This window comes from Dryobates pubescens, chromosome 30 (assembly GCF_014839835.1).
Source record: "Dryobates pubescens isolate bDryPub1 chromosome 30, bDryPub1.pri, whole genome shotgun sequence".
In the NCBI taxonomy this organism is placed as follows: Eukaryota; Metazoa; Chordata; class Aves; order Piciformes; family Picidae; genus Dryobates; species Dryobates pubescens.
Genome location: NC_071641.1, coordinates 8,090,969 through 8,115,049, shown reverse-complemented (window position 1 = coordinate 8,115,049; position 24,081 = coordinate 8,090,969). Strand labels below are relative to the sequence as shown.

The following is a 24,081-nucleotide window of genomic DNA, read 5'->3' as shown; positions in this document are numbered from 1 at the left end:
GGACAGTTCTGAGTCCCCCTGCACACCCCTTGCCAAGGGTTTCCATCGTTCCTGTCTTCTCCTCAATGCTGTTCTACCTTGGTCAATGTGCTAGGTGGCATTTGAGAAATGCCAAGCCCAAAGACCTCACCTGGAGCAGAGCATTCAGCTCTGGTGCCCTCAGCAAGAGAAGGACATGGACCAGATGGAGCAAGTCCAGAGGAGGGCCACAGAAAAATGATCAAGGGCCTGGAACTGCTCTCCTGCAAGGCTGAGGAAGCTGGGGTTGTTCAGCCTGGAGAAGAGAAGGGAGACCTAATAGCAGCCTTCCAACACCTAGCTTTCTAGGGCCTAGAAGAAGGCTGGAGAGGGACTGTTTACAAAGGTTTGGAGTGATAGGAAGGGGCAGTGGTTTGAAATTAGAGTAGATTTAGGTTGGATGTTAGGAGGAAGTTCTTTCTCATGAGGGTGGTGGAACACTGGAACAAGTTGCCCAGGGAAGTAGTTGAGGCCCCACCCTTGGAGAACCTGATCTAACAGTGAAGGGGCTTGGATTAGATGACCTTCGGAGGTCCCTTACAACCCAAACCATTCTATGACTCTATGAAAGGAGACTAACTGGGGACCTCTTTCTGCACCCAGCTGGGAACCAGGAGAGTAACTTCCAGCTGAGCCGAGAGGGGAAGCTGCAAGTCTTGCAAGACCTGGACCGGGAGAAGGAGCCATTCTACTCCATCATTGTCAAAGCATCCAGCCAGAGGAACTGGACCCCTCCCCAAGGCCAGCAAGGGAGCGAAGCCCACCCCTGGGACCCCATCGGGGACCTGACGCTTCAGGAGGTGCGGATCTTCCTGGATGACATCAATGACCAGTCCCCCCAGTTCACCAAGTCGGAGTACACAGCAGGTAAGAGGTGCCAGGGGATGGGGGGAGGCGGGGGGGTGGTGGGAACAGGGCACCAGGAGGCAGAGACGGTCAAGGGAAAATCCAGATGGATGAAGGGATAGTGAGACCCAGCCTGGCCCCAGGTCCCTGTCCCATCTCTCCCTCAAAGGGGTTGCCACTGATGCCAAGGTGGGATCCGAGCTGATCAGAGTGCTGGCAGTGGACGCCGACGTGGGCAACAACAGCCTGGTGCTGTACACCATCCTGAGCATCCGCTACATCAGGCAGCACTCCAACGACTCCGAGGAGGTGGCCAACATCTTCAGCATCGGTGCGTACCGTGCACGCTGCAGGAGCACGGGACCACGGCCACAGGTGCCCCTGTGCTGCTCTCCGTGGCCAAGGACCCTAATCCTGGGCTTGTGGCCATCCTTCCTCCAGGGACCTTCGACGGGATCCTGCGAACCTTCGACCTCTTCACGGCCTACAACCCCGGCTACTTCGTGGTGGATATCATGGCTTCCGACCTGGCAGGCCACAATGACACAGCCGTGGTGGGGGTTTACATCCTGCGGGATGACCAGCGGGTCAAGATCATCATCAACGAGATCCCAGACAAAGTCAGGCAGTTCGAGGAGGAGTTCATCAGCCTGCTGTCCAACATCACGGGCGCCATCGTCAACACAGACGACGTGCAGGTAACCAGCCGCCTCTGAGGTTGCTCCACAGGGTAGGTAAACTGCCGCAGGCTGCTTGGGAGGTGTCCGTTCACAGAACCACAGAGTCAACATTCAGGTTGGAAAAGACCCTGGGGATCACCAAGTCCAACCCAGAGCCCTACTCTACAAGGGTCACCCTTAAACTATATCCCCAAGCACCACATCCAAGCAACCTTAAACACATCCAGGGCTGGTGACTCCACCACCTTCCTGGGCAGCCTATTTTGATGCCTGAGTACTCTTGCCATGACAAAAATTCTTCCTAATGTCCAGTCTAAACCTGTCCAGTCATAGCTTGAGGACTTTCCTTCTTGTTCTATCACTAATTACCTGTGAGAAGAGACCAGCACCAGCCTTTCCACAACACCCCTTCAGGTAGTTGTAGAGAACAATGAAGTCTTCCCTCAGCCTCCTCTTTTCCAAACTAACTATCCCCAGCTTCTTCAGTCACTCTTCATGAGATTTACTCTCCAGGCCCTTCCCCAGCTTCCTTGCCCTCCTCTGCACTGGCTCCAGAACCTCCACATCTCTCTTGTATTGAGGTGCCCAAAACTGAACACAATACTCAAGGTGTGGCCTCACCAGCATTAAGTACAAGGGGACAATCACCTCCCTACTCCTGCTGGACACAGGATTTCTGATACAAGCCAGGATGCCATTGGCTTTCTTGGCCACCTGGGCACTCTGCTGGCTCATATTCAGTTGCTCATAGATTAAACCCCCCAGGTCTCTTTCTGCCAGCAGCTTTCCAGCCACACTGCCCCAAGCCTGGAGCATTGCTTGGGGTTGCTGTGACCCAAGTGCAGGACTTGGCATTTGGCCTTGTTGAAGCTCATCCCATTAACACTGGCCCATGGATCCAATCTATCCAAGCCCCTCTGTAGAGGCTCCCTACCCTCATGGAGGATACCATGTCTGTATAAACCACAGACACCTCTGAGCTTTTAAGGGGTGGATGCACCTCAGGCTGGTGTCCAGGGGGGGTCCAGACTGATGCCATGCCATGCTCGAGGGTCTCTTGCTGCCTGAAAACACCTCAGGAGATGACCCAGGAGCAGACCCCTCCCCCACACTGCAGAGCTTGCTGTCTCTCCACAGTTCCACGTGGACAAGAAAGGTCGAGTGAACTTTGCTCAGACGGAGCTGCTGATCCACGTGGTGAACAGGGAGACCAACCGCATCCTGGACGTGGAGCGGTACGGCACCTGCCCCCTCACCCAACCCAGCCCCTGGCCCACAGGGTCCTCAGAAAACCCCACTAACATCACGATGCCCAAGCAACTCTTCTCTTCCTAGGGTGATTCAGATGATAGATGAGAACAAGGAGCAGCTGAGGAACCTTTTCAGGAACTACAACGTGCTGGATGTGCAGCCTGCCATCACCGCCCGGGCCCCAGATGACCTCTCGGCTCTGCAGGTAATGGCCTGGCTGGGGCTGGAGATGGCTGCTGCTTGCAGGTGGGGCAGTGTCCCTTCCCATCCTCCAAGGAGCTCCATGGCCTGGAGAGATGTTTTACCCAAATAACTTCAAGTGCCATCTCTGTGCCACTGCCCCTCTGTCTCCCAGATGGTGATCATTGTGCTGGCTGTCCTGCTCTTCCTGGCTGCCATGCTCTTCATCCTCATGAACTGGTACTACCGGACAGTGTGAGTAATGCCCAGGCTCTGCCCTGCCAGCTGCAATGTCCCTACAAGTCAGGGGAACCCTGTGTGGCAGTGCCACCAAAGCAACAGAGGACATCAACATCCCAACATCTTCTGTGGTGAAACGCAGCCTAGGGTCAGAAATTGCCTCTCTTTCTCCAAAATATCATTGAGTCATAGAATCATTTTGATTGGAAAAGGCCTTTAAGATCATCACTGCCAGGTCACCACTAAATCATGTCCCTTAGCACCACATCTGCACAGCTTTTAAATCCCCTCAGGTATGGGGAGTCCACCACTGCCCTGAACAGCCTGGTCCGGGGCTTGACAACCCTTCTGAGTGAAGAAGTTGTTCCTCATGTCCCCTGGTGCAACTTGAGGCCATTTCCTTTCATCCTCTCACTTGTTAATTGAGAAAAAAGACCAACTCCCCACCTCACTCCAACCTCCTTTCAGGGAGATGTAAAGAGTGAGGTCTCCCCTCAGCCTCCTTTTGTCTTCCAGTTCTCTCAGACACTCCTCAGAAGATCTGTACTCTAGACCCTTCACCAGCTTTGTGGCCCTCCTCTGGTCATACTCCAGCACCTCAGTGTCCCTTTTTGGATTGAGGGGCCCACAGCTGCACCCAGTATTCAAGGTGCAGCCTCACCAGTGCTGAGTACAGGGGCACGATCACGTTCTCATCCTGTTGGCCACACTATTGCTGATCCAGGCTAGGATGCTGTTTGTCTTCCTGGCCACCTGGGTACACTCTGGCTCATCTTCAGCAGGTTGTCAGCCAACACCCCCCATGTCCTTTTCTATCCAGCAGCTTTCCAGCCACTCTGCCCCAAGCCTGCAGCATATTGGTGACCCAAAGCTTATAATGGTTTTAACACTGATACCAACTCTCTCCACCAAGCTCACTGCTGTCCTAGGTCCAGGGGCTGTTTGGAGGGTTATTGCAAATCTCTTCCCCCTTCTCCTTCCAAGCACCCTCCTTAGTTTCTTCCCTGATTCCCTGTGTTTCTTTCCCAGGCACAAAAGGAAATTGAAAGCCATCGTGGCTGGCTCCACAGGTGAGCAGTGTTGGGGGTTATGAGGGTTCATGAGGAGCCCAGGGCAGGGGAAGGATGTCAGCAGGGTGTAAATCAGAAGTGCCCTGCCCAGAGAGACGTTTCTCAGTGTCCAGGCTCCACATCATCAGCTGCATCCCAGCTCATGCCACTGGTGCCTTTTGGGTCACCAAGTTTCCCTCTCTGGTAATTGTCACCTCGTGGTTTGCTGCTCAGCCACCCTGTAACTCCCACTCCTGCCTTTTGCAGGGAACAGAGGCTTCATGGACATCATGGACATGCCAAACACCAACAAGTACTCCTTCGATGGGTGAGTTCTCCCCTTCCTTCCCCTTCCCTGTTTGCCACCTACAAAGGTGTTCCCTAGAGGAACACCTGCATTTACAGCCAGGGAGGTGGAGATGTCTCTCTGTTCTGCAGAGGCATGTGGCCAGGTATGCCACGTGGGACATGACTGGCCCTGGGGCTTGCCTTGAGGCCTTTCAAAGCCAAAATACCTTCTGCCTTCTCCTTGGATTCTATCTTGGCCAGTACTGGCCAGGCTTGGAGTAAGCAGAGATGATGAGCACACCAACACACGTCTGGATCCAGAGCAGCCAAATTCACGCCTGTACAGGACAGGAGGAGGCAGTGCAACCTCAGAAGCTGGGCTCTGGGTGGAGTTAGGGATGTTAACTGCCTGAACTTCATGAGGTTCAACAAAGTCAAGTGCAAGGTCCTGCACACAGGTTGGGACAATCTCCACTGTCAACAGAGGCTGGAGGATGAAGGGCTGGAAAGCAGCCCTGAGGAGAATTACTTGGGGGTGCTGGTGGGTGAAAAGCTGGGCATAAGCCAGCACCATGACAGCCAGCCCAGACACAGCCATGTCCTGGGCCGATCCCCAGCAGTGTGGGTAGCAGGTGCAGGGAGGGGATTCTGTCCCTGTGCTCTGCTGAGACCTGACCTGCAGTGCTAGGGCCAGGTCTGGAGTCCTCAGCACAGGAGAGACATGGACCTGTTGGACTGAGGTCACAAAGATGATCCAAGGACTAGAGCACCTCTGCTGTGAGACCAGGCTCAGAGAGTTGGGGTTGTTCAGCCTGGAGAAGAGAAGGCTGCAGGGAGACCTTCTGGTGGCCTTTCAGTACTGAAAAGGGCTGACAAGAAAGACGGATACAGACTTTTTAGCAGGGCCTGTTGTGACAGGACAAGGGTGATGGGTTTAAACCAAAAGAGGGAAATACAGACTGGAGAGAAGGAAGACATTTCTAACCATTGAGGGTGGTGAGACACTGGCTCAGATTGCCCACAGAGGTGGTAGATGCCTCATGCCTGGAACCATTGCAGGTCAGGTTGTTTGGGGCTCTGAGCAACCTGCTCTAGTTGCAGCTGTCCCTGCTGACTGCAGGATGTTTGGACCAGATGGCATTTAGAGATCCCTTCCAACCCAAACCAGTGCAGTCTGTGATTCCATGCTGCTGCTCTTCCCTTGCACTGATGGCTGCTCCTCTTCCCCTCGGGCAGGGCCAACCCAGTGTGGCTGGACCCCTTCTGCAGGAACATGGAGCTGGCGGCGCAGGCAGAGCACGAGGACGACCTGCCCGAGAACCTGAGCGAGATCACCGATCTCTGGAACAGCCCTGCCCGCACCCACGTGAGACACAACTACCGCCACAGCTTCTCCTCCTGCCCAGCACCTGTGCCACCTCCTCAGCTGCTCTCTCCTCCCACAGGGCACCTTCGGGAGAGAGCCCTCCGCAGCCAAGCCCGAGGATGACCGCTACCTGCGGGCAGCCATCCAGGAGTATGACAACATTGCCAAGCTGGGGCAGATCATGAGGGAGGGACCCATCAAGGTGAGTGATGAGTGTGGACATCCTCCACCAAAGGGGTCTTCACCCACTACTATGACTTCCAGGTTCACAGCTCCAGCTCCAGAGGGTGATGTTGCTCCAAACAAACCCTGGGATGAGGCCAGCCTCCCTCCCACCACCCCACCGCCCATGGATAACTCCTCTCTCTCCCCCTCCACCCAGGGCACTCTCTTGAAGGTGGTCCTGGACGATTACATGCGCTTGAAAAAGCTCTTTGCCCAGCGGATGGTGCATAAGGCCACCTCCAGTCAGGGGGACCGCTCCTCGGTCTCAGAGGTAGAAAGGGTGGTGTGCATGGGCATGGGGAGACGTTTGCTGTGCCCTCTGGGATGCAGTGTGTTTTCCTGGCCCCACAGGCTGCAGTCACTCCCCATCACTCAGTGGTACCACTGGTCCAGGCTTGGCCAAAAAGAGCCAGGACGTGTTCCACTGAGGCTGCCGTTTCCCCACAGTGCCCCAGCTCTCATGATTCCTCATGTTTCCTCTGAGCAACAGCAGCACCCTCTTCTTTGGTCTCACCCACCCCAGGGGAAGCTCTTTGCAGAGCCCACTGTCCATCACCTCCCCTGTCTCTCTGCTGGGGCTGGTCAAGAAGGTGTGAGCACCTGCACGCACATGGGGGTGTCTTCCCTCCCCCTCTGCTCCTCTGAGATTATCAGCTCAGCAGGTTTTAGAGACAAAAAGGATGGGATAAAAGGGTTTGGTGCAGGAGGGCTGGTGTGGGGCTCCTTCCACAGCCTTCCCACTCTTCATGGGGGGCAAAACCTGAGGCAAAGAGAGCAGTGGAATAGGAGACACGTTTCAGCCCTTCTGCCCCCATCCTTGTCCTTGTTCCTCTCCAACCTCATTCAGCCTTCCCTCAGCTCTTTTCCTTGTCTGCTCCCTGCCCCACCACCCTCATACAATACCAAATCCCCCCAAAACCCCCACCTTGGCTGATGTGGGGGCTGCTGCTGGACCCAGCACCCAGCTGGTATCAAGTGCCTGAGCCAAGGTGCCTGCCTGAGGAGCAAGTGATCCAGCCAGCGATCATCATCACCCTCTCAGGCTGCTTCAGAAGGGGAGGTTCTCTGCCCTCCTGCTGGGCTGCAGCTTTGCAGGTTTGGAAGTGGGGAAGCCAGGATTTGATCTGACTGCAGTGCTGATTCCCCTGCTCCACGGCACCTTTTGCAGCTGATCCAGAAGGAGCTGGAGGAAGAGGAGGAGGAGCGCAGCCCCGGCCAGGGCAGCCTCCGCTTCCGCCACAAGCAGCCGGTGGAGCTGAAAGGCCCTGACGGCATCCACGTGGTACACGGCAGCACGGGCACCCTGCTGGCCTCCGACCTCAACAGCTTGCCCGAGGACGACCAGAAGGTGTTGGGTCGCTCGCTGGAGACTCTGACCGCTGACTGCGGGGGCTACAGCGATCACAACGCCCGCACCGAGTCGGCCAAGTCCACCCCCATGCACAAGATGAGGGAGGTGATCATGGAAAGCCCGCTGGAGATCACCGAGCTATGACAAGCGGTGCCGGCGGCGATGATGATGATGATGCTTCTCTAGGCAAGCCGGGGTCGGCGGGGATGAAGCACAGGACCAGGGGAGCGTGGCATGGGCCGGCAGCACCCCCAAGACCGGAGCTTGGCCCCCCGCCCCCATCCCCTGAAGAAGGGAGTCGAGGCCAACCGGTGCGGTTGGCTCTGGCAGCCTTGGAGAGCTTGGCCCCGGGAAAGGGCTCTCAGGACTGGAATGCTTTTACTCACCTGTCATTTATCCATGAAAGCATTATTTTTTTTATTTTTCTTATTACAAAGGGGGGAAAAAAGTGGTGATTTTTTAATTAAAAAAAAGGAAAGGAAAGGAAAGGAAAAAGGAAAGGAAAGGAAAAAGGAAAGGAAAAAGGAAAGGAAAAAGGAAAGGAAAAAGGAAAAAGGAAAGGAAAAAGGAAAAAGGAAAGGAAAGGAAAAAGGAAAGGAAAGGAAAGGAAAGGAAAGGAAAGGAAAGGAAAGGAAAGGAAAGGAAAGGAAAGGAAAGGAAAGGAAAGGAAAGGAAAGGAAAGGAAAGGAAAGGAAAGGAAAGGAAAGGAAAGGAAAGGAAAGGAAAGGAAAGGAAAGGAAAGGAAAGGAAAAAGAAAAGACAAGAAAAGGAAAGGAAAGGAAAGGAAAGGAAAGGAAAGGAAAGGAAAGGAAAGGAAAGGAAAGGAAAGGAAAGGAAAGGAAAGGAAAGGAAAGGAAAGGAAAGGAAAGGAAAGGAAAGGAAAGGAAAAAGAAAAGACAAGAAAAGGAAAGGAAAGGAAAGGAAAGGAAAGGAAAGGAAAGGAAAGGAAAGGAAAGGAAAGGAAAGGAAAGGAAAGGAAAGGAAAGGAAAGGAAAGGAAAGGAAAGGAAAGGAAAGGAAAGGAAAGGAAAGGAAAGGAAAGGAAAGGAAAGGAAAAAGGAAAGACAAGACAAGAAAAGAAAAGGACAGTAAAGAAAAGGAAAGTAAAGAAAAGAAAAGGAAAGTAAAGAAAAGGAAAGAAAAGAAAAAAGACCAGACAAGACAAGAAAAGAAAAAAGAAAAGAAAATAAAAGAGAAAAGAAAAGAAAAGAAAAGAAAAGAAAAGAAAAGAAAAGAAAAGAAAAGAAAAGAAAAGAGAAAATAAAAAAGAAAAGAAAAGAAAAGAAAAGAAAAGAAAAGAAAAGAAAAGAAAAGAAAAGAAAAGAAAAGAGAAAAGAAAAAAGAAAAGAAAAGAAAAAAGAAAAGAAAAGAAAAGAAAAGGGAATAAAAGAAAAAAAGAAAAGAAAAGGAATAAAGAGAATCTAAATCAAGTCCAATGAGTCCAGGCTGGACAGGGCTGAAAGCACAGCGACGGTGCCACCACAGCATCCCCCCAGGCATGGGCTGGGGGCGAGTAGCTGTCACACCTGCACTTCAGCCATGAGCACGGGGAGAGTCGTGGCCGGGTGGTGAGAGGCAGAGCCCGTTTGGCACTGGTGTCACCTTTCCAGCAGAGGAAAGACCCAAAAAGACAACCCCAAACTGAAGACATTTCTCCATTTTGCTGGCTTTACCAAAATGTGTTGCGACAGGGGAAAAAGAGAGAGACTGACCACAGGGCAGGGCGGGGGGGGGAGGGGCTTCTGGATGTGGAGTGCTCGTGCGTGTCTTTTCTGGCCCTTTTCTTCCCCCTCCTCTTTTGCTTTCGGGTTTGTTCATTGGGGGGGTTGTTTCCAAGCGTAACCTTGTGGAGAGTTTCGGGCACGGTCTGTTACGGGACTCAGAAATACACTGTCTATGGCTTTGGGTAACCTCCCTGTGTCGTCCTTCCTCCCCACCTTCATCACACCCAAACTGCACGTGAGCTCCTTCCCCCCCGCCCCCAAACCCCTCTCTTGTCATGGTCAGCAGGGTCCTGCTGCCCAAAACCCAACTGGGGAGCGATGTGGAGCCACGATTCCCTTCAGCATGGTGGCTGCTCCATGTGCTGGCTGAGCCAAGCCTGGTTTCCCAGAAAGGAGAAACATCCCCAAAGGCTCCCAGGAGACCTCATTGTGGCCTTCCAGGAGCTGAAGGAGACCTACAAGAAAGCTGGGGAGGGATGTTTTAGGGTGTCAGGTAGTGATAGGACTGGGTGGGGGGGAGAATGAATCCAAGCTAGAAGTAGATAGATTCAGCTTGGATGTCAGGAAGTTCTTCCCCATGAGGGTGGTGAGACACTGGCACAGGTTGCCCAGGGAGGTGGTGGAAGCCTCAGCCCTGCAGGTTTTTAAGGCCAGGTTAGATGTGGCTCTGAGCAACCTGTTCTAGTGTGAGGTGTCCCTGGCCATGGCAGGGCGGTTGGAACTGCATGATCCTTGAGGTCCCTTTCAACCCTAACAATTCTGTGATACTCTGATCTCAAATGTCAGCATTTTGGCCCTTGCTTATAAACATGCTTGCCACACAGCAACTGTCCCTCCATCCATCACCTTCATGAGATGCTACCTGGGTGTTGGTGCACCCCAATTTGGAGGGAAGCATTCATTATACAATCATAGAACCATTTTGATAGACAAAGACCTTTCAGGTCATTGAGTCGAACCACTATCTAGCTCTGCCAAGCTTGGTGCTATGCAATGTCCCTCAGCACCACATCTCTGTCTCTTTTAAACACCTCCAGGGGTGGGGATTCAACCACCTCCCTGGGCAGCCTGTTCCAGTGTTTGAGAACCCTTCCAGTAAAGAAGTTTCTTCTAATGTCCAACTTAAACCTCCTGTGGTTCAACTTGAGGCCATCCTATCATGTGTTACAAGAAGTGATCGACCCCCACCTCACTCCAGCCTCCTCTCAGGGACCTGTAGAGAGCAATGAGGTCTCCCCTCAGCCTCCTTTTCTCCAGGCTGAACCACCTCAGTTCCCTCAGCTGCTCCTCAGCAGCCCTGTTCTCCAGACCCTTCACCAGCATCGTTGCCCTTCTCTGGACCTGCTCCAGTACCTCAATGTCCTTCTTGTACTGACAGTCCCAAAACTGAACTCAGCAAACCAGGGACTCCCAGGAGAAAGAATAGGTCAACAACCAGCTGGGCTCACAGGAATTTATTTGTGGTGAGCTGTTCCCATGCCCACTCAGGACTGGGTGCTGTGAGCATGCCCCCACCCACAGCTGGGAGGGCCAAACCTGCCCCCCACTGCCCCTTGCCACCACAGCTGAGTCAGCACAGGACTCCCCCAGCCCCGACAGGGATGTGTGCATGAAAGGAAATCTTTGCCCCCAAACTCACTCATTTTTTGTTCAGGGGATACTTAAAATACATTTATCTCTGTACACCTCCAGCAGCTGGCTGGACACCACGTCAGTGTCCTGCGGAAGTCTTGCAAAGCCAGGAACTGCAGGGAACTTAAATCCACTTTGTTTCTTTAACAAGTGACCAGGGTGTAAAGAAAAAAAAATAACAGCAAGAAGACACCCCAATTTGAAGACAACAAAGGGCTGAGCTTGCCAAAAGCCAACAAAACCTGTGGTGTGACCTCGCCAACAGCCAGGACCTGGGGGCCACTGACTGGGCAGCAGAAACCAGCCCAGCCTATGGGGATGGATCCACGTTGCAGGATCTGGGCTTTATGAGTAGTTCAAAGTGGGATGGGGATGGAGATGGGGAGGGTGGGGACAGTAGGATTTTGCAGTCAGCCCAAGAGACAGCAAGGCTGGAACCCCAAGTCCTGAAAATATGAGAGCCCCTTAACCTGATTTGGAAATCCAAGCCCCAGGGGTGGAAAAGGAAGTGTCAAAGGTGGCTGGGGCTCCTCACAACCCCTGTCAGGGTGGTGAGGCCAGTGGGCTCCTGCCATCGCTGTCCACAGGCAGAGGCCCATCCCAAGGGAAGGTGTCCAGGATCCTGAACCAAAACATCAGGGCAAGCCCGGCCAGATGGGGAGGTGGCTCCTAGTTCCATAGGTGACGCCGGCAGTGCTCGACGGCCTGCAGGAGAGATGGGAAGGGATAGCAGGGGGAGACAGGGACCCCCAGCACCTCTCCAGCCCAGGCAAGAGGGATATGGCCAACACTTACATTGCACTCAGCTGCTGTGGCCATGTTCTTGCACCAGTATTGTGGACCCCAGACACAGGGGTCTGAGCCCAGGAGATCCTCCTCGGATGAGTCACAGGCTCTTAGTTTCTGCATTGCAAAGGAGAAGGGTGGAAGAGGGGAGGATAAAAACCCCATGAGCATCCTGAGACCCTGCTGCCATCATGGTATGGGTTGCCCCATCCAGCACTTACAGTGCAGATGAAGTTGGGGTCCATCATCTGCACCAGGAGCCTCACAGCCGCCGGCTCGTACTGCACCACGAGCGCCTCGCACTGGGAAGGAGAGAAGGGCTGAGCCCGGTGGCAGGGTGTCAGGGGGTCCCTGCCAAGCTGGGTGCTGCCCCCTCCGGCTCACCGTGCCTGTGAAGGGTGTGGGCAGCAGCTCGCAGCCCTTCTCCAGCACGTCCCCCAGCTCTGCCAGCGTCTCGTTCTTCAGCAGCTCGTTATCGAAGTAGGTGATGATGATCTGGCAGACGTTGCAGAAGCCGCCCGCGCCCACCGCCATCAGCTGCTCCAGCGAGGCAGCCCCTGCGGGGCACGGGGAGGGGGCCGTTAGCACTCCCCTAACACTCCGCTTGCCAGGCACTCGGTGTCTGCGTGCCACGCGTGTGTGCCCTCTGGGCTCACCTGGGTGGGTGTCGCCGCTGCGGGGGCAGCAGTGCACCATGGTGCAGATGGCCGCCGGGTCGGTGGCCTCCAGCAGCATGATGACCACGGCTTTGCCGTAGGAGTCGACGAAGTCCTTGCACTGCCCGATGACGCCGTGGGGCAGCATGTAGCACACCTTCTCGATGTCGTTCACCAGTTGCTCCTGCCGGCAGGAGGCAGGCGGAGGGAACACCCCCTTCCTTGCTGACCCCTTTGCCCCCATTCCCGTCTCTCCCACCGTCCCCGGACCGGGGCATCAGGGCTCACCTCCGTCACGTTGTTCTCCAGGAGGCTCTCAGCTGCCTTCACAGCGAACTGGCACATCTCACACAGTGGGGTGGTCCTCTCCTCAGCCTGTTGGGACAAAGTGGTGGGGCACAGGCCAAGCCCCTCCAGAGCTGCCTCCCATCCCAGCCAGCAACCCCCCCATGAAAGATATTCCCCACCTTGGAAACATGGAGATGGTCTGGGACAGGAATTCAAAGTAAGGCTTCCTCCTCCCAGTGTTTGGCTTTTAAGGAGCATGGCAGAGTCGGGGGTGGTCCGCACTTACCCTCAGCGTGCTCAGAACCTTCGTCACCTTCTCTGTGAGCAGCGTGGGGAGGGATAGCTCTGAGGTGGAGGAGCAGAGCCCCAGGTGGCCACACAGCTCCATCGGGTCCTGGGGAGAGAGAGATCCCAAATTGGGCAGGCATCACCCCCAGGAGGGTGAGCCTGTGCCCCCCACTTCCCCACAGAGCATGACCCATGATAGGTGTAGGTCTTGCTTACCTCATCCAGCTGCCAGGGGAGGGGCCAGAGAATAGGAAGAAAGAGTGAAAAATAAATTAGAAACATTAATAATTACAGTGGTTGCAAATCAGAGAGAGAGAGGAGAAACATTCACAGGTTTGTAGGAATACAAAGCGGGAGCGGGGGGTAATTAACAGCACTAGAGCAGGGCCCCACACTTGCTGATGAAATCCCCTTGGCTGTGGCACTCAGGTCCCCCTTATCAACCACCCACCCCACCCTCAGCACCCCCAGGAGCCACTTGTTGGCTTACCATGTAGCGGAGCATCTGGGTGGCCGTGGCTGCGTATTCGGTCAGGTAGAGCTTGCACTGAGTGTGGGAGACACAACATCAGCGCCCACGGGTGGGCACCCCGCTGCTCTGCCAACCATGCCCAGCCCCATGGCTGCTGCTCGCAAGCAGGTGGCTGCAAAAGACGTGCCTGTGCCATGGTGACATGGAGGAGGGAGCCCAGCATGACGCTGGCAGCCTTACCTGCTGTGCCAGGTCGGGTGCCAGGCCCTCACACGCCGGCTCGAAGTAGGCTGCCAGAGTCTGGGTGAAGCCAGTGTTGGTCACCAGCCCCAGCTTCACTGCAGCCACCAGCTGCAGGCAGTCCCCACACAACTCTTCTTTCTCCTGAGGGACAACATGGGCAGGGAAACATTGGTGCCCTCCAAAACACAGCCCAGGGCTGGCATTTAAATGCCAGCTGCAATCTGGGACAGCTTTTTGTCCAGAAGCATTCTGGTTCCCCACCCTGTGCATCCCTCAGTATCCCAGCCTCAGACTGGTGCCACCCCAATCTGAAGCCATTTCAGCTGTGTGCTGGGTGACCCCCATCCTTGAGCACCGTCAGTGGTACTTGTGCCTGTGTACCTGGGCCTCACTACGAGGCAGGTCCTGAGGGTGGAGCAGGAGGGGCACGTTGGCAATGAAAGGGGCAACCAGGTCGGCAAAGTCCTGAGCGTGGCCCTCAGGGACCGGCAGTGGCTTCTGGAACTTCAGGGCCCCTGTGGGGTTCTCCCGGGGCTGGCACATCCTGATGGTCCCACACACCACCTTCGGGTCTGACTGGAGGAGCAGAAAGGTGGGGGCTTGAGGGTGGGTCTGCCCCCTCACCCTGCTCCCCACTCTGTGCCTGGGTCATCTTCATCCCCAGGTCATTTCCTTCCCCGTCTCCATCTCACAAAGATTTTTGTCCCAGGCTCCCTTGCTCTGCAAGCCCTCCGGACATCCCAAACCACGAAGAAATGGAAATCCAGGGGGGGTCCTCCCCAGTGCCAGTTACCAGCACTTGCTTGCCCAGCTGGACGAGGATGAGGATGCCAGTGTCCACCATCTTCTTGCACTTGACAGACCAGTCTTGGAAGGGCAGGTACTGGCATCTCTTATCCAGGAAGAGCCGCAGCTTTTCCTAGGTGGTAAGAAGAGGGCTCAGGGACGGGCTGGCCCCACAGTGCGATGGGGGAGGCACAACAGCTCCACACACACCTTCCCTGGCCATCACCCACCTCAGTGCGGTTGTCCTGTAAGATCTTGCCCACTACGGAGACCACCACCTGACAGAGGTGACATGGGATCCCCTTCTGCTGAAAAACAGGATGTGACACATCAGGATGCTGCCGTGGCACCCACACCCCGTGCTTGCTCCCCAGATCCCAACTCTCCATCCCCACATCACTCTACCAAGGGACACTAGGATATATCATGGGGGACCCTCTCGTTTTTGTCGCTTGCCCTGCAGACACGTTGCTGCCCAAGAGCATCATGATGGGCAGACTGGGATTGTTCCCCCAGGTCCCAGGTTTGGGGGCAAAATGGGTGCATCCCCCTGCATCCCCCACTCCTGGTGTGGTTACCCCCAGGTCCTTGTCCCAGACGGTGATCTGGCAGAGCTCCAGCGCCCCGCACTTGGCTGCTGTCACTGCGTCACGGCACCAATCCTCCGGCCGCTCGCTGCATTCGTGGAGGGGGTTGGCCCCAGCTGCCAGGGGGCACAGGAGACCATAGAATCATAATCATAGAATGGTAGAGATTGCAAGGGACCTCTGGAGGTCATCTGGTCTGACTCCCTTGCTAAAGCAGGGGCACCCACAGCAGCTTGCCCAGAATCACAATGTCCAGATGGGTTCGGAATCTCTCCAGAGGAGATTCCACAACCACTCTGGGCAGCCTGCTCCAGGGCTCCAGCACTCTCACACCAAACAACTTTTTCCTTATCTTCAGATGGAACCTCCTGGGTTACAGTTTGTATCCATTGCCCCTTGTGCTATCACAGGGTAGTGTTGAAGCCATTACTAACCATCAGCCTCAGGGCCCCCCAAGATGATACCCTGCCTTGCACCAGCACCTTGATACCAGGGTGATGCTCCTCAGCCTCTTGCCCTGATCTTTCACAAGGGTGGTGGGGTCATGGAGGTTGGTCAACAACTGTTTTAAGCCCAGCTTTGGTGAGCCATCATGTGCTGGATATCACAGCAGCTTTGGGCCAGTGTCAAAAGCTAAATGCCTTTGGGGACCATCCCCAGCTTTGTAGCTCCCTTTGACACCACAGAGTTCAGAGGGTTGTCATCGGTGGCACAGAGTCAGCTTGGAGGCCTGTGGCCAGTGGTGTTCCCCAGGGATCAGTTCTGGATCCAGTTTTGTTCAATATCTGTATCAATGACCTGGGTGTGGGGATTGAGTGCACCCTCAGCAAGTTTGCTGATGATACAAAACTGGGGGTGGCTGACACCTGCCAGGCTGTGCTGCCACCCAACGAGATCTGGACAGGCTGAGAGCTGGGTGCAGGCAAACCTCAGGAAGTTCAATAAGGACAAGTGCAGGGTCCTGCATCTGGGCAGGAAGAACAGCAGGCACCAGGACAGTTTGGGAGCTGCCCTGCTGGAAAGCAGCTCCACAGAGAAAGACCTTGGAATGCTGGCAGATAGCAAGTTCTCCATGGGACAGCAATGTGCCCTGGTGGCCAAGAGAGCCAAGGGGATCCTGGGGTGCATCAGGAAAAGTGTCCAGCAGGTCTAGGGAGGTTCTTCTCCCCTTCTACTCTGCCTTGGTGAGACCACACCTGGAATACTGTGTCCAGTTTTGGGCTGCCCAGTTCAAGAGAGACAGAGACCTGCTGGGGAGAGTCCAACAGAGAGCCAGGAGGATGATTAGGGGACTTGAGCATCTCCCCTGTGAAGAGAGACTGAGAGCCCTGGGGCTGTTTAGAAGGCTGAGAGGGGATCTGATCAATGTCTACAAATATTCAGTATTCAGTATCACTAAGGTTGGAAGAGAGCTCAAAGATCATCGAGTCCAACCTGTCACCACAGACCTCATGGCTAGAGTAGGGGGGACAATAGTGCCCACTGCAGGCTTGAACTCACAAGCTTTCCATTAAGGGTCTTATATCTGAGGGGTGGGTGTCAAGTGGAGGGGGCCAAGCTCTTTTGGGTGGTGCACAGTGATAAGACAAGAAACAACAGGTTTGAGCTTGAACAGAGAAGGTTTCACCTCAACGTGAGGAGAAATTTCTTTCCAGTGAGGCTGGCAGAGCCCTGGAGCAGGCTGCCCAGAGAGGTTATGGAGTCTCCTTCTCTGGAGGCTTTCAAAGCCCACCTGGATGCATTCCTGTGCAGACTACCTTTAGGTGACCCTGCTTTTGGCAGGGGGTTTGGACTGACTGATCCCTTGAGGTCCCTTCCAACCTCTAATGTGCTGTGGTACTGCGACACGCCAGGGAGGCAACTGCTTATAAACCCAACCACACACCCTGCAAACCTCTGGCTCAGCCCCACGCAGCAGCCCGGGAGCCACACCACGGCTCCCGGCGACGGTTGAGCAACTCTCCTTTTGGGGTGGAATTGGGTTTTATGGGTTTTATCTCCTCCCAACGAGAGCATTTTCTCCTGACTGCGGATCCCCGGTGGCGTGGCGCAACGCCCGGCGGCTTAATTGCCGCCTCGGCGTGTCAGGAGGCATTGGCGATGGGGCAAGAGGGGTTTGCCACAGGGGGCTGCACCCACCCAGGATGCCAGCAGGGAGGAGGCCAGGAGCCAACACAACCCAAGCCCTCTGCTGCCTGGCTTTGGCCAGGAGCTGCTTCTCAGTGTCAGGGGGTAAGTGGGGAGGAGAACATCACCAGATGAGCAGACCCTGCTGCATCCCCTGCTGCAGCTGGTGTTTCCAAGCAAAGCACAAACCCCTCACCACCACCACCCCCGAGCATTTGCACCCAGCTCCCACCTCCCAGCCCTGGCCATATTTGGAAGGGTGGACTTGATGGTGTTAGAAGTCTTTGCCAAACTTTACATATTTATAAAGGGCGAGTGCCCTGAGGCTGGAGCCAGGCTCTGCTGGGTGATGCCCAATGACAGCACAAGGGGCAATAGTGGAAGTTGAGGCAGAGGAAGTTCCATGGAAATATGAGGGGAATTTTTTTTCCCTGTGAGGGTGGCAGAACACTGGAACAGGCTTGCCCAGGGGGGTTGTGGAGTCTCCCTCTCTGGAGATGTTCAAAACCCACCTGGATGTGTTCCTGTGTGATCTGCTCTAGGTGACCCTGCTCTGGCAGGGGGAGTGGACTGGATGATCTCTCCAGCCCCTAACATCGTGATTCTGTGATATTTGGGGGTTGACTAAGAAAAGTGTGACCAGCAGATCAAGGGAGGTTCTCCTCTACTTCTACTCTGCCCTACTGAGGCCACAGCTGGAATATTGTGACCAGTTCTGAGCTCCCCAGTTTGAGAGACAGGGAACTACTAGAGAGAGTCCAGGAGAGGCTATGAAGATGAGGGACTGGAGCATCTCTCTTCTGAGGAAAGGCTGAGGGATCTGAGGCTGTTTAGCCTGGAGCAGGGCAGACTGAGAAAGGATCTGACCAATGCTGATCAATGCGTAACAGGCAGGGGGCAAGAGGATGGGGCCAGACTGTCAGTGGTGCCCAGACAAGGGGCAACAGGCACAAACTGGAACCCAGGAGGTTCCATCTGAACATAAGGGAAAATTTCTTTGCTGTGAGTGCGCAGAAGCCCCAGAGCAGGCTGCCAAAACTGGTTGTGGTGTCTCCTCTGGAGGGATTCCAAACCCACCTGGCCATTGTGATCCTGGGCAAGCTGCTGTGGGTGCCCCTGCTTTAGCAGGAGGTTGGATTGGATGATCTCCAGGGGTCCTTTCCAACCCCCACCATGCTGGGATTCTGGGATATGACTTTGCACAGCAGGAATAAAAGCCAAGGCAGAAACTCTTTCAACCTGCCCTGCCCTTATCAGGCTTCTCCCCAGACGCTGCTTTTCCTGCACACTGGATATTCTGGCAACACCTTTGCCTCATCCAGGAGACAGGTTGCAGCAGCAGCAGCAGCTTGAGGTACCTGGGTCCACCCAACAAGTGTTTAGTGAGGGGAAGGCTGAAGGGAGTGATCTTTTGAGACCCCCACCAGCCTTGCCCACTCCCAAAAGCGCTGACACAGCTCAGTGGGTGCTGTTTCAGCCCAGATTACCCCATCGGGTGACAGCAGCAGTAAGGCAGGAGCAAGCCCCGGGGCAGGGCGAGTCCCCCCCCTGTTTCCCATGCAGGACTTCCCACACACTGCTCCAGCAGCAGCAGCAGCAGGATGTCTCGGTCACCTCATCAGCTGACAGGCAGAGATTTATTTTTGTAACCCTGGCACCAGCATCAGGGCAAACAGGACTGGTGAGATAGAGGAGATGTTAAGGGGCAGCACTAAAGGGGAAAAAAAGGGAGAAGAAGGGAGGTAACAACCCCACTGCTTGTTTCTGAGCTGGTCCTGCCTGACCTGTAGACATGGGCACCTCTCACAGCCCCATGCTGGAGGCTGTACCAGCAGGGTAAGAATGCTGCCAGCAACAGCTTAGAATCATGGAATTGTTTCAGTTGGAAGAGACCTCTAAGATCATCGAGTCAATCCGAGACCACCATGGCCATTAAACCACATCCTAACGTACCATGGCCACCCACTTCTTGAACACCTCCAGGGACAGTAATTCCCCCTCCTTCTTGGACAACCCTGTTTCAATGACTTACCACTCTTTTCCATGAAGAATTTTTTCCTTATACCCAACTTGAACCTCCCCTGGTGCAACCTGAGGCCATTTCCTCCCCTATCACCTGATACTAGGCAGAAGAGACCAACCTCCACCTCACTCCAACCTCATTTCAGGGAGTTGTAGAGAGCAATGAGGTCTCCTCTCAGCCTCCTGTTCTCCAGACTGAACAACTGCAGTTTCCCCTAGCTGCTCCACACCTAGACCTGTTCTCTAGACCTGCCACCAGCTTTGCTGCCCTTCACTGGACATGCTCCAGCACCTCAATGTCCTTCTTGGAGTGAGGGGCACAAAGCTGAACACAGTATTCAAGGTACAGCCTCATCAGTGCCAAGTACAGGGGCATTATCACATTCCTGCTGGCTCTCAGCAGTGCCAATCCAACAGCATCCTGGCCTGTATCAGGAACAGTGTGGCCAGCAGGAGCAGGGAGGTCATTCTGCCCCTGTACACTGCACTGGTTAGGCCACACCTTGAGTCCTGTGTCCAGTTCTGGGCCCCTCAGTTTAGGAAAGATGTTGAGATGCTGGAACCTGTCCAGAGAAGGACAGCAAAGTTAGTGAGGGGTTTGGAGCACAGCCCTGTGAGGAGAGGCTGAGGGAGCTGGGGTTGTTTAGCCTGGAGAAGAGGAGGCTCAGGGGAGACCTTATTGCTCTCTCAAACTCCCTGAAGGGAGGTTGTAGCCAGGTGGGGATTGGTCTCTTCTCCCAGGAAATCAGCACCAGAACAAGAGGACACGCTCAGAACAAGAGGACAAGAGCTCATGCTGTGCCAGGGCAGACCTGTGCTTTGGAGCCCTTTCTGGGCCCCCATTTGTTGCTTCCTCCTCATTCTGCTCAAGCTGCACCTCACGTACCAAGTGCTGGGCCAGGAAACAACACAGGTGAACCGTAATGCCCAACTTCTGAGAGCAGGAGGAGCTTCTCTAAGTGGAAAGCACAGCCACAGGGCAGGCAACTGGAGCAACCAGTGCCTTTTGAGCTCTCCTCCACATTTCAAAGCCCTGCTGGAGCCACCTCATGCTGCTAGGCACCCAGACAGCAGGTGATGCCATTTTTAGAAAGCCCTGGCACAGAGCACGGGACAAGGCAGGGATGGTTCCCAGCACCACCATGGTGGCCCCAGACCAGCCAGGACTGCCTTGTCTCTGGGCTGCCAGGCTCCCCCAGGTGAGGTGGGCTTTGCTCAGCGTGGGATCTAGCACCAAGCTCCAAAGGTGGCGGGGCTGTGCCGGCATTCCACGGAGCCCCGGAGCCTGCCGGCTGAGCCGGCAGAGCCTGGCGAGCAGGTTGTGACGTAAAGCCCGGGGGTGGTGGCGTGGGCTCCAGCGCCCCAGTTCCTGGCCTGGTGCACACCCCTGTTACAGCAACACCATCACTAATGCTCTTCCAGCAGCAAAATCCTTCTCCTAGGCACGTGGTGGGCCCTGGCCCCACAGCCCTACCAGTCGCTCTGCCCCGTGCGGCCAAACCACCCTCACACGAGCCGCCAACCGGCTCCCAGGGCAGGCAGTGCCCCAAGGACGGACGTGCTGAGCCTGGGTGAACTTTCCTGCTCTGCCTGTTGCTGGCTGGGAACACCTCAGCATCTCTGCCCCCATCACCAGGCCCCGTGTGCACAGTCACAACTGCTGCACCACAAAGTCTGCACCTGGGCAGGTCACGTTGGAGCAGCCAGGAGGGGCCAAGCCTGGGCAATTAGGGTGGCAAAGGAATTCTTCCCTCTAAAAGGGGTTTTAATGCTGGCCCACAAGAGCAGGGCTCTGCAGCTTACTTGAGGAAATTTCCCCTGGAATACACCATTTCCCCTCGGGCAAGGGATGGGGGTTGGAAAGAGGCTCTTCCCACCTTGTTTTCTGGGGATGGGAGAGGTATGAGCCAGTTATGGTAGGGGCTGGAAGGGACCTCAAAAGATTGTCCAGTCCACCCCCCCTACCAGAGCAGCATCACCTAGAGTAGGCCACACAGGAATGCATCCAGGCAGGTTTTTAATGTCTCTAGAGCAGGAGACTCCACAACCTCTCTGGGCAGCCTGCTCCAGGGCTCTGTCACTCTCACAGTGAAGAAGTTTCTCCTTATGTTTATATGAAAACTGTGACTTACAGCTTTCTCACTCTGATCATGGGGGATGCCTAGGGGACAGCAGCAGAAACTGTTCTGCAGGAGAATTTGCTCACAGATTCCCAAACCCTCAATGAGGAGAAACCTCCAAAAGGACACAGGGCCGTGACACTGCATTCACCTCCCTACCCAGAGCTCAGCAAGCCACAGCAGAGGAAGTTTCTTGACTCCTGAGCCTCATACAAGGCCCCTAGGAAAAGGAGCATCTTCCTTCAGGTGAAATCATGGTCCCTCCATCACACAAGGAAAACATGGTGTCCCCAGGCTCACACGTTCAGATTCAGGTCCCAGCACCAAGGGCAGCAGACAAAACAGCCCTCTCTCCACCACTGCAGAGCTGACCCATCAATTGGCTTCCCTCCTTCCATGCACCAGCTCCATCCAAAACCCTGCTCCCAGACAAGGGTGGGAGCAAACTGCTTTTTGCCCCAGTATCACCTTTATGGGTAGAAGTCACAACACTCACATCTAAAGTGGGCTAGAGGCAAAGCAACCAGTGGTGCCGCCTTCCCCAGCTCTCCTCTAGCCCGGCTCCACCACCACAGAGGAACAAAGTAGGCTGTGGAGCTTAAACACTGTAACTGTGAACAGTTTTGGGGTTCAGAGAGGTCTTCTGGGCTGTCCTCGAGTTCTACCCCCAGGCCTGGCCTTACCTTGGTAGGAGCCCAGGCACACAGAAAGGATCAGCACCCAGCCACTCCATTTGCTCTCCATGCCGTTCCTAAGATAGTCCTCAGTGGCTGGTTCCTCTCCTGTGCTGCTCCCAGTCTGAGGAATCTTGGATGGGTTGGGAGAAGTAGTGAGAACCCACACCTACGCAGGGCAATTACCACACCCCTCCTTACACCTTGATTATAAAATCATCACCAGTCTGCAAGTGGAGGGAGGGACCAGAGCCAGGCAGGTATTCCCAGGAGTCAAAGCCAGCCCAGAACCTGCTGCTCAACCCTCATCACTCTTGGCTGCAAAGGGTGGGAGAAGAGTCCTGGTGCTATGTGACACAGCTCTGCACCCAGCAGAACATTAACCCTTAGAAGAAAGGTCAGCAGCAGAGGTTTCAAACCAGTACATTTAGGACTAGTGAACTGATGGTGGACTTAAGAGGCCACCCTCCAACATGAAAAAAAAAAAGAAGAAAAACAACATTCTATTCAGACTAAAGCAAGGAATGAAGACAAAGAGGTAAGATACATTACATGCAAGTCAGCACTGAGGCCTGCCACGAGGCAGCTCCAGCAAGAACTCATCCCCAGCCCCAGCAGAGGAATTGCAACACGGAGCTGTTGCCTCACACCAGCGTTGCATGGGGCCAGGGGAGAGCGTGGTGGTGGCAATCCCTGGCAAGATGCCTCTTGAACCTGCAGCTGGCTCAGTACAGCAGAGGCCTGATAGGACATGCACCTTGTGAGGTGATGGCAACACAGCAGGAACCTGGACCCTGTCATTCAGCGCCAATCTGGGCCGTGCCTCCCGCTGGCTCTGCAGCCAAGGGGAAGCTAATCAGAAGCTTCAGCAATTAGCACACAAGGAAATGAAACACAAGCTTCTCGGTTTACAGGAGTTTTTATTGTTCATTAAGGAAGCTTTTGTGCAAAAATCAAAACAATGTTCTTTAGAAAGCAACTGCACACGTGTGTGTGTGTGTGTGTGTCCCCCCAGCACAACTCCAGCGGGTCAGGTGCCACCGGCCACAGGAAAGGGAAAAGAAAAATCAAGGGAGAGACTCCCAGAGCCAGCACAGGATTTCCCCTGCTTCACCTCTCCTGACACAAATTCTTCCCTACTACTAATCCAAGAACATTAAAACCTCGCTGACCTGCAAGCATCAATCCAGCCCTACCTCCCCCAGAAGCTTCCCATCAAGAGAATGCCATCCAGCCTATAAGATCCAAACCCATCCCACACGGCGTGGTGTAACACAACCTGTACCCCTAGGGCAGCAGCGCTGGAGAGAGCCCAGTTCCTATCTGACCTATCTACCCCCGCTGGGATAACGCTGCTGGAATCGCTGCACAAGCCTGCCAGGACAGAAAGCTGCAGCTGGTTTATATCTTTAAGGGAAATGAGCTTTGTTTGGTTTAGTTTAAAGCCATTGCAAACAGGAGGGACACACCGGTACTGCCCAGACTGGGACCCGTCACTGCCCGGACACTCGGTACGTACAGGTAAGTAAAAAGCTGCAGCAGAGTGGTTTGACACCACCACACTGCCTGGGACAGAAAACATCACTTTGCTTGCTGCTGAAGCCTCACCCAGGACACCACAGGTACAGTAGCAGTTGCTGGCACCTTTCTGAACAGGCCTGGAATTTTCAAAGCTCCACCCTCACCTAGCTCCTCCTTCCCAAAGGTCTCTTCAGAGCTACTCTGGTGCCTCTGTTTTTTGGGGGGGTGGGGAGGGGAGGGTGGTAACCTGATGCTGGCAGGGGATGCAAGGTCCACCTCAAGCAAGGTGATTGTCATTCTTGAGGCCCCTACACCTCAAGGGCCCGACTTGTTTGCAGGGTAGCAGCTGGCCTTGAAGGGCTTTTGTTTGGAAGCTGTTTCAGTGGGATGCTGCAGAGGCATGCATGGCAGGCCAAATACCTGCTGCACCCCTCTTGCCATCTGCCATCTCCAATGACCACTCAGAGGAGGAATGGGAACTGGGGGAGGGAGGGGGGAGTGGGAAATCATCATCATCCTTCAAACTGCTCAGAAGGGTAACAGTCAGTGAGAGCAGGTGGCAGCAATGAAACTGCCCACGAGCCTCGAAGCACCTCTGCAGCTTTAGTGGCCTAAACATGCTGAGAGAAAAACAGATCAAGGAATAAACCAAAAAACACACA

General features: G+C 54.7%; 2 protein-coding genes across 2 annotated transcripts in view; one reads left to right on the top strand and one right to left on the bottom strand.

Moving 5' to 3' along the window:
- CDH23 (cadherin related 23) overlaps positions 1-7,925 on the top strand; it is a 334,982-nt gene extending 327,057 nt beyond the window's left edge. Inside the window, exons 58-69 of the mRNA XM_054174778.1 lie at positions 622-885; positions 1,034-1,195; positions 1,306-1,562; positions 2,682-2,779; positions 2,880-3,000; positions 3,151-3,230; positions 4,245-4,285; positions 4,532-4,592; positions 5,789-5,918; positions 5,998-6,120; positions 6,301-6,414; positions 7,312-7,925. Coding sequence (XP_054030753.1) covers positions 622-885; positions 1,034-1,195; positions 1,306-1,562; positions 2,682-2,779; positions 2,880-3,000; positions 3,151-3,230; positions 4,245-4,285; positions 4,532-4,592; positions 5,789-5,918; positions 5,998-6,120; positions 6,301-6,414; positions 7,312-7,638 — 1,778 coding nt within the window. The 3' untranslated portion in view covers positions 7,639-7,925. The remainder of the gene's footprint in view (positions 1-621; positions 886-1,033; positions 1,196-1,305; positions 1,563-2,681; positions 2,780-2,879; positions 3,001-3,150; positions 3,231-4,244; positions 4,286-4,531; positions 4,593-5,788; positions 5,919-5,997; positions 6,121-6,300; positions 6,415-7,311) is intronic.
- A 3,320-nt stretch (positions 7,926-11,245) lies between these two features.
- Positions 11,246-21,968, bottom strand: LOC104298701 (prosaposin). Its single transcript, XM_054174749.1, has 14 exons — positions 21,908-21,968; positions 14,947-15,071; positions 14,599-14,676; positions 14,376-14,501; positions 13,970-14,158; positions 13,580-13,723; positions 13,346-13,414; positions 12,866-12,973; positions 12,580-12,666; positions 12,292-12,475; positions 12,020-12,192; positions 11,857-11,937; positions 11,645-11,752; positions 11,246-11,554 (listed from the first exon to the last, which is right to left on the bottom strand). Exons 1-14 carry the CDS (start codon positions 21,966-21,968, stop codon positions 11,519-11,521), a joined length of 1,569 nt encoding a protein of 522 aa, XP_054030724.1. The 3' UTR covers positions 11,246-11,518.
- Positions 21,969-24,081: the final 2,113 nt, after the last annotated feature.

Bases quoted from the DNA above. Each gene is read 5' to 3' on its own strand.
- LOC104298701 (XM_054174749.1), bottom strand. From the start codon at position 21,968: ATGGAGAGCAAATGGAGTGGCTGGGTGCTGATCCTTTCTGTGTGCCTG. The intron at 13,724-13,969 runs GCCCAGGTACAC...GTTGTCCCTCAG, and splicing joins AGGACCTGCCTCGTAGTGAG to GAGAAAGAAGAGTTGTGTGG. The intron at 12,193-12,291 runs GTGAGCCCAGAG...CGTGCCCCGCAG, and splicing joins CAGCGGCGACACCCACCCAG to GGGCTGCCTCGCTGGAGCAG.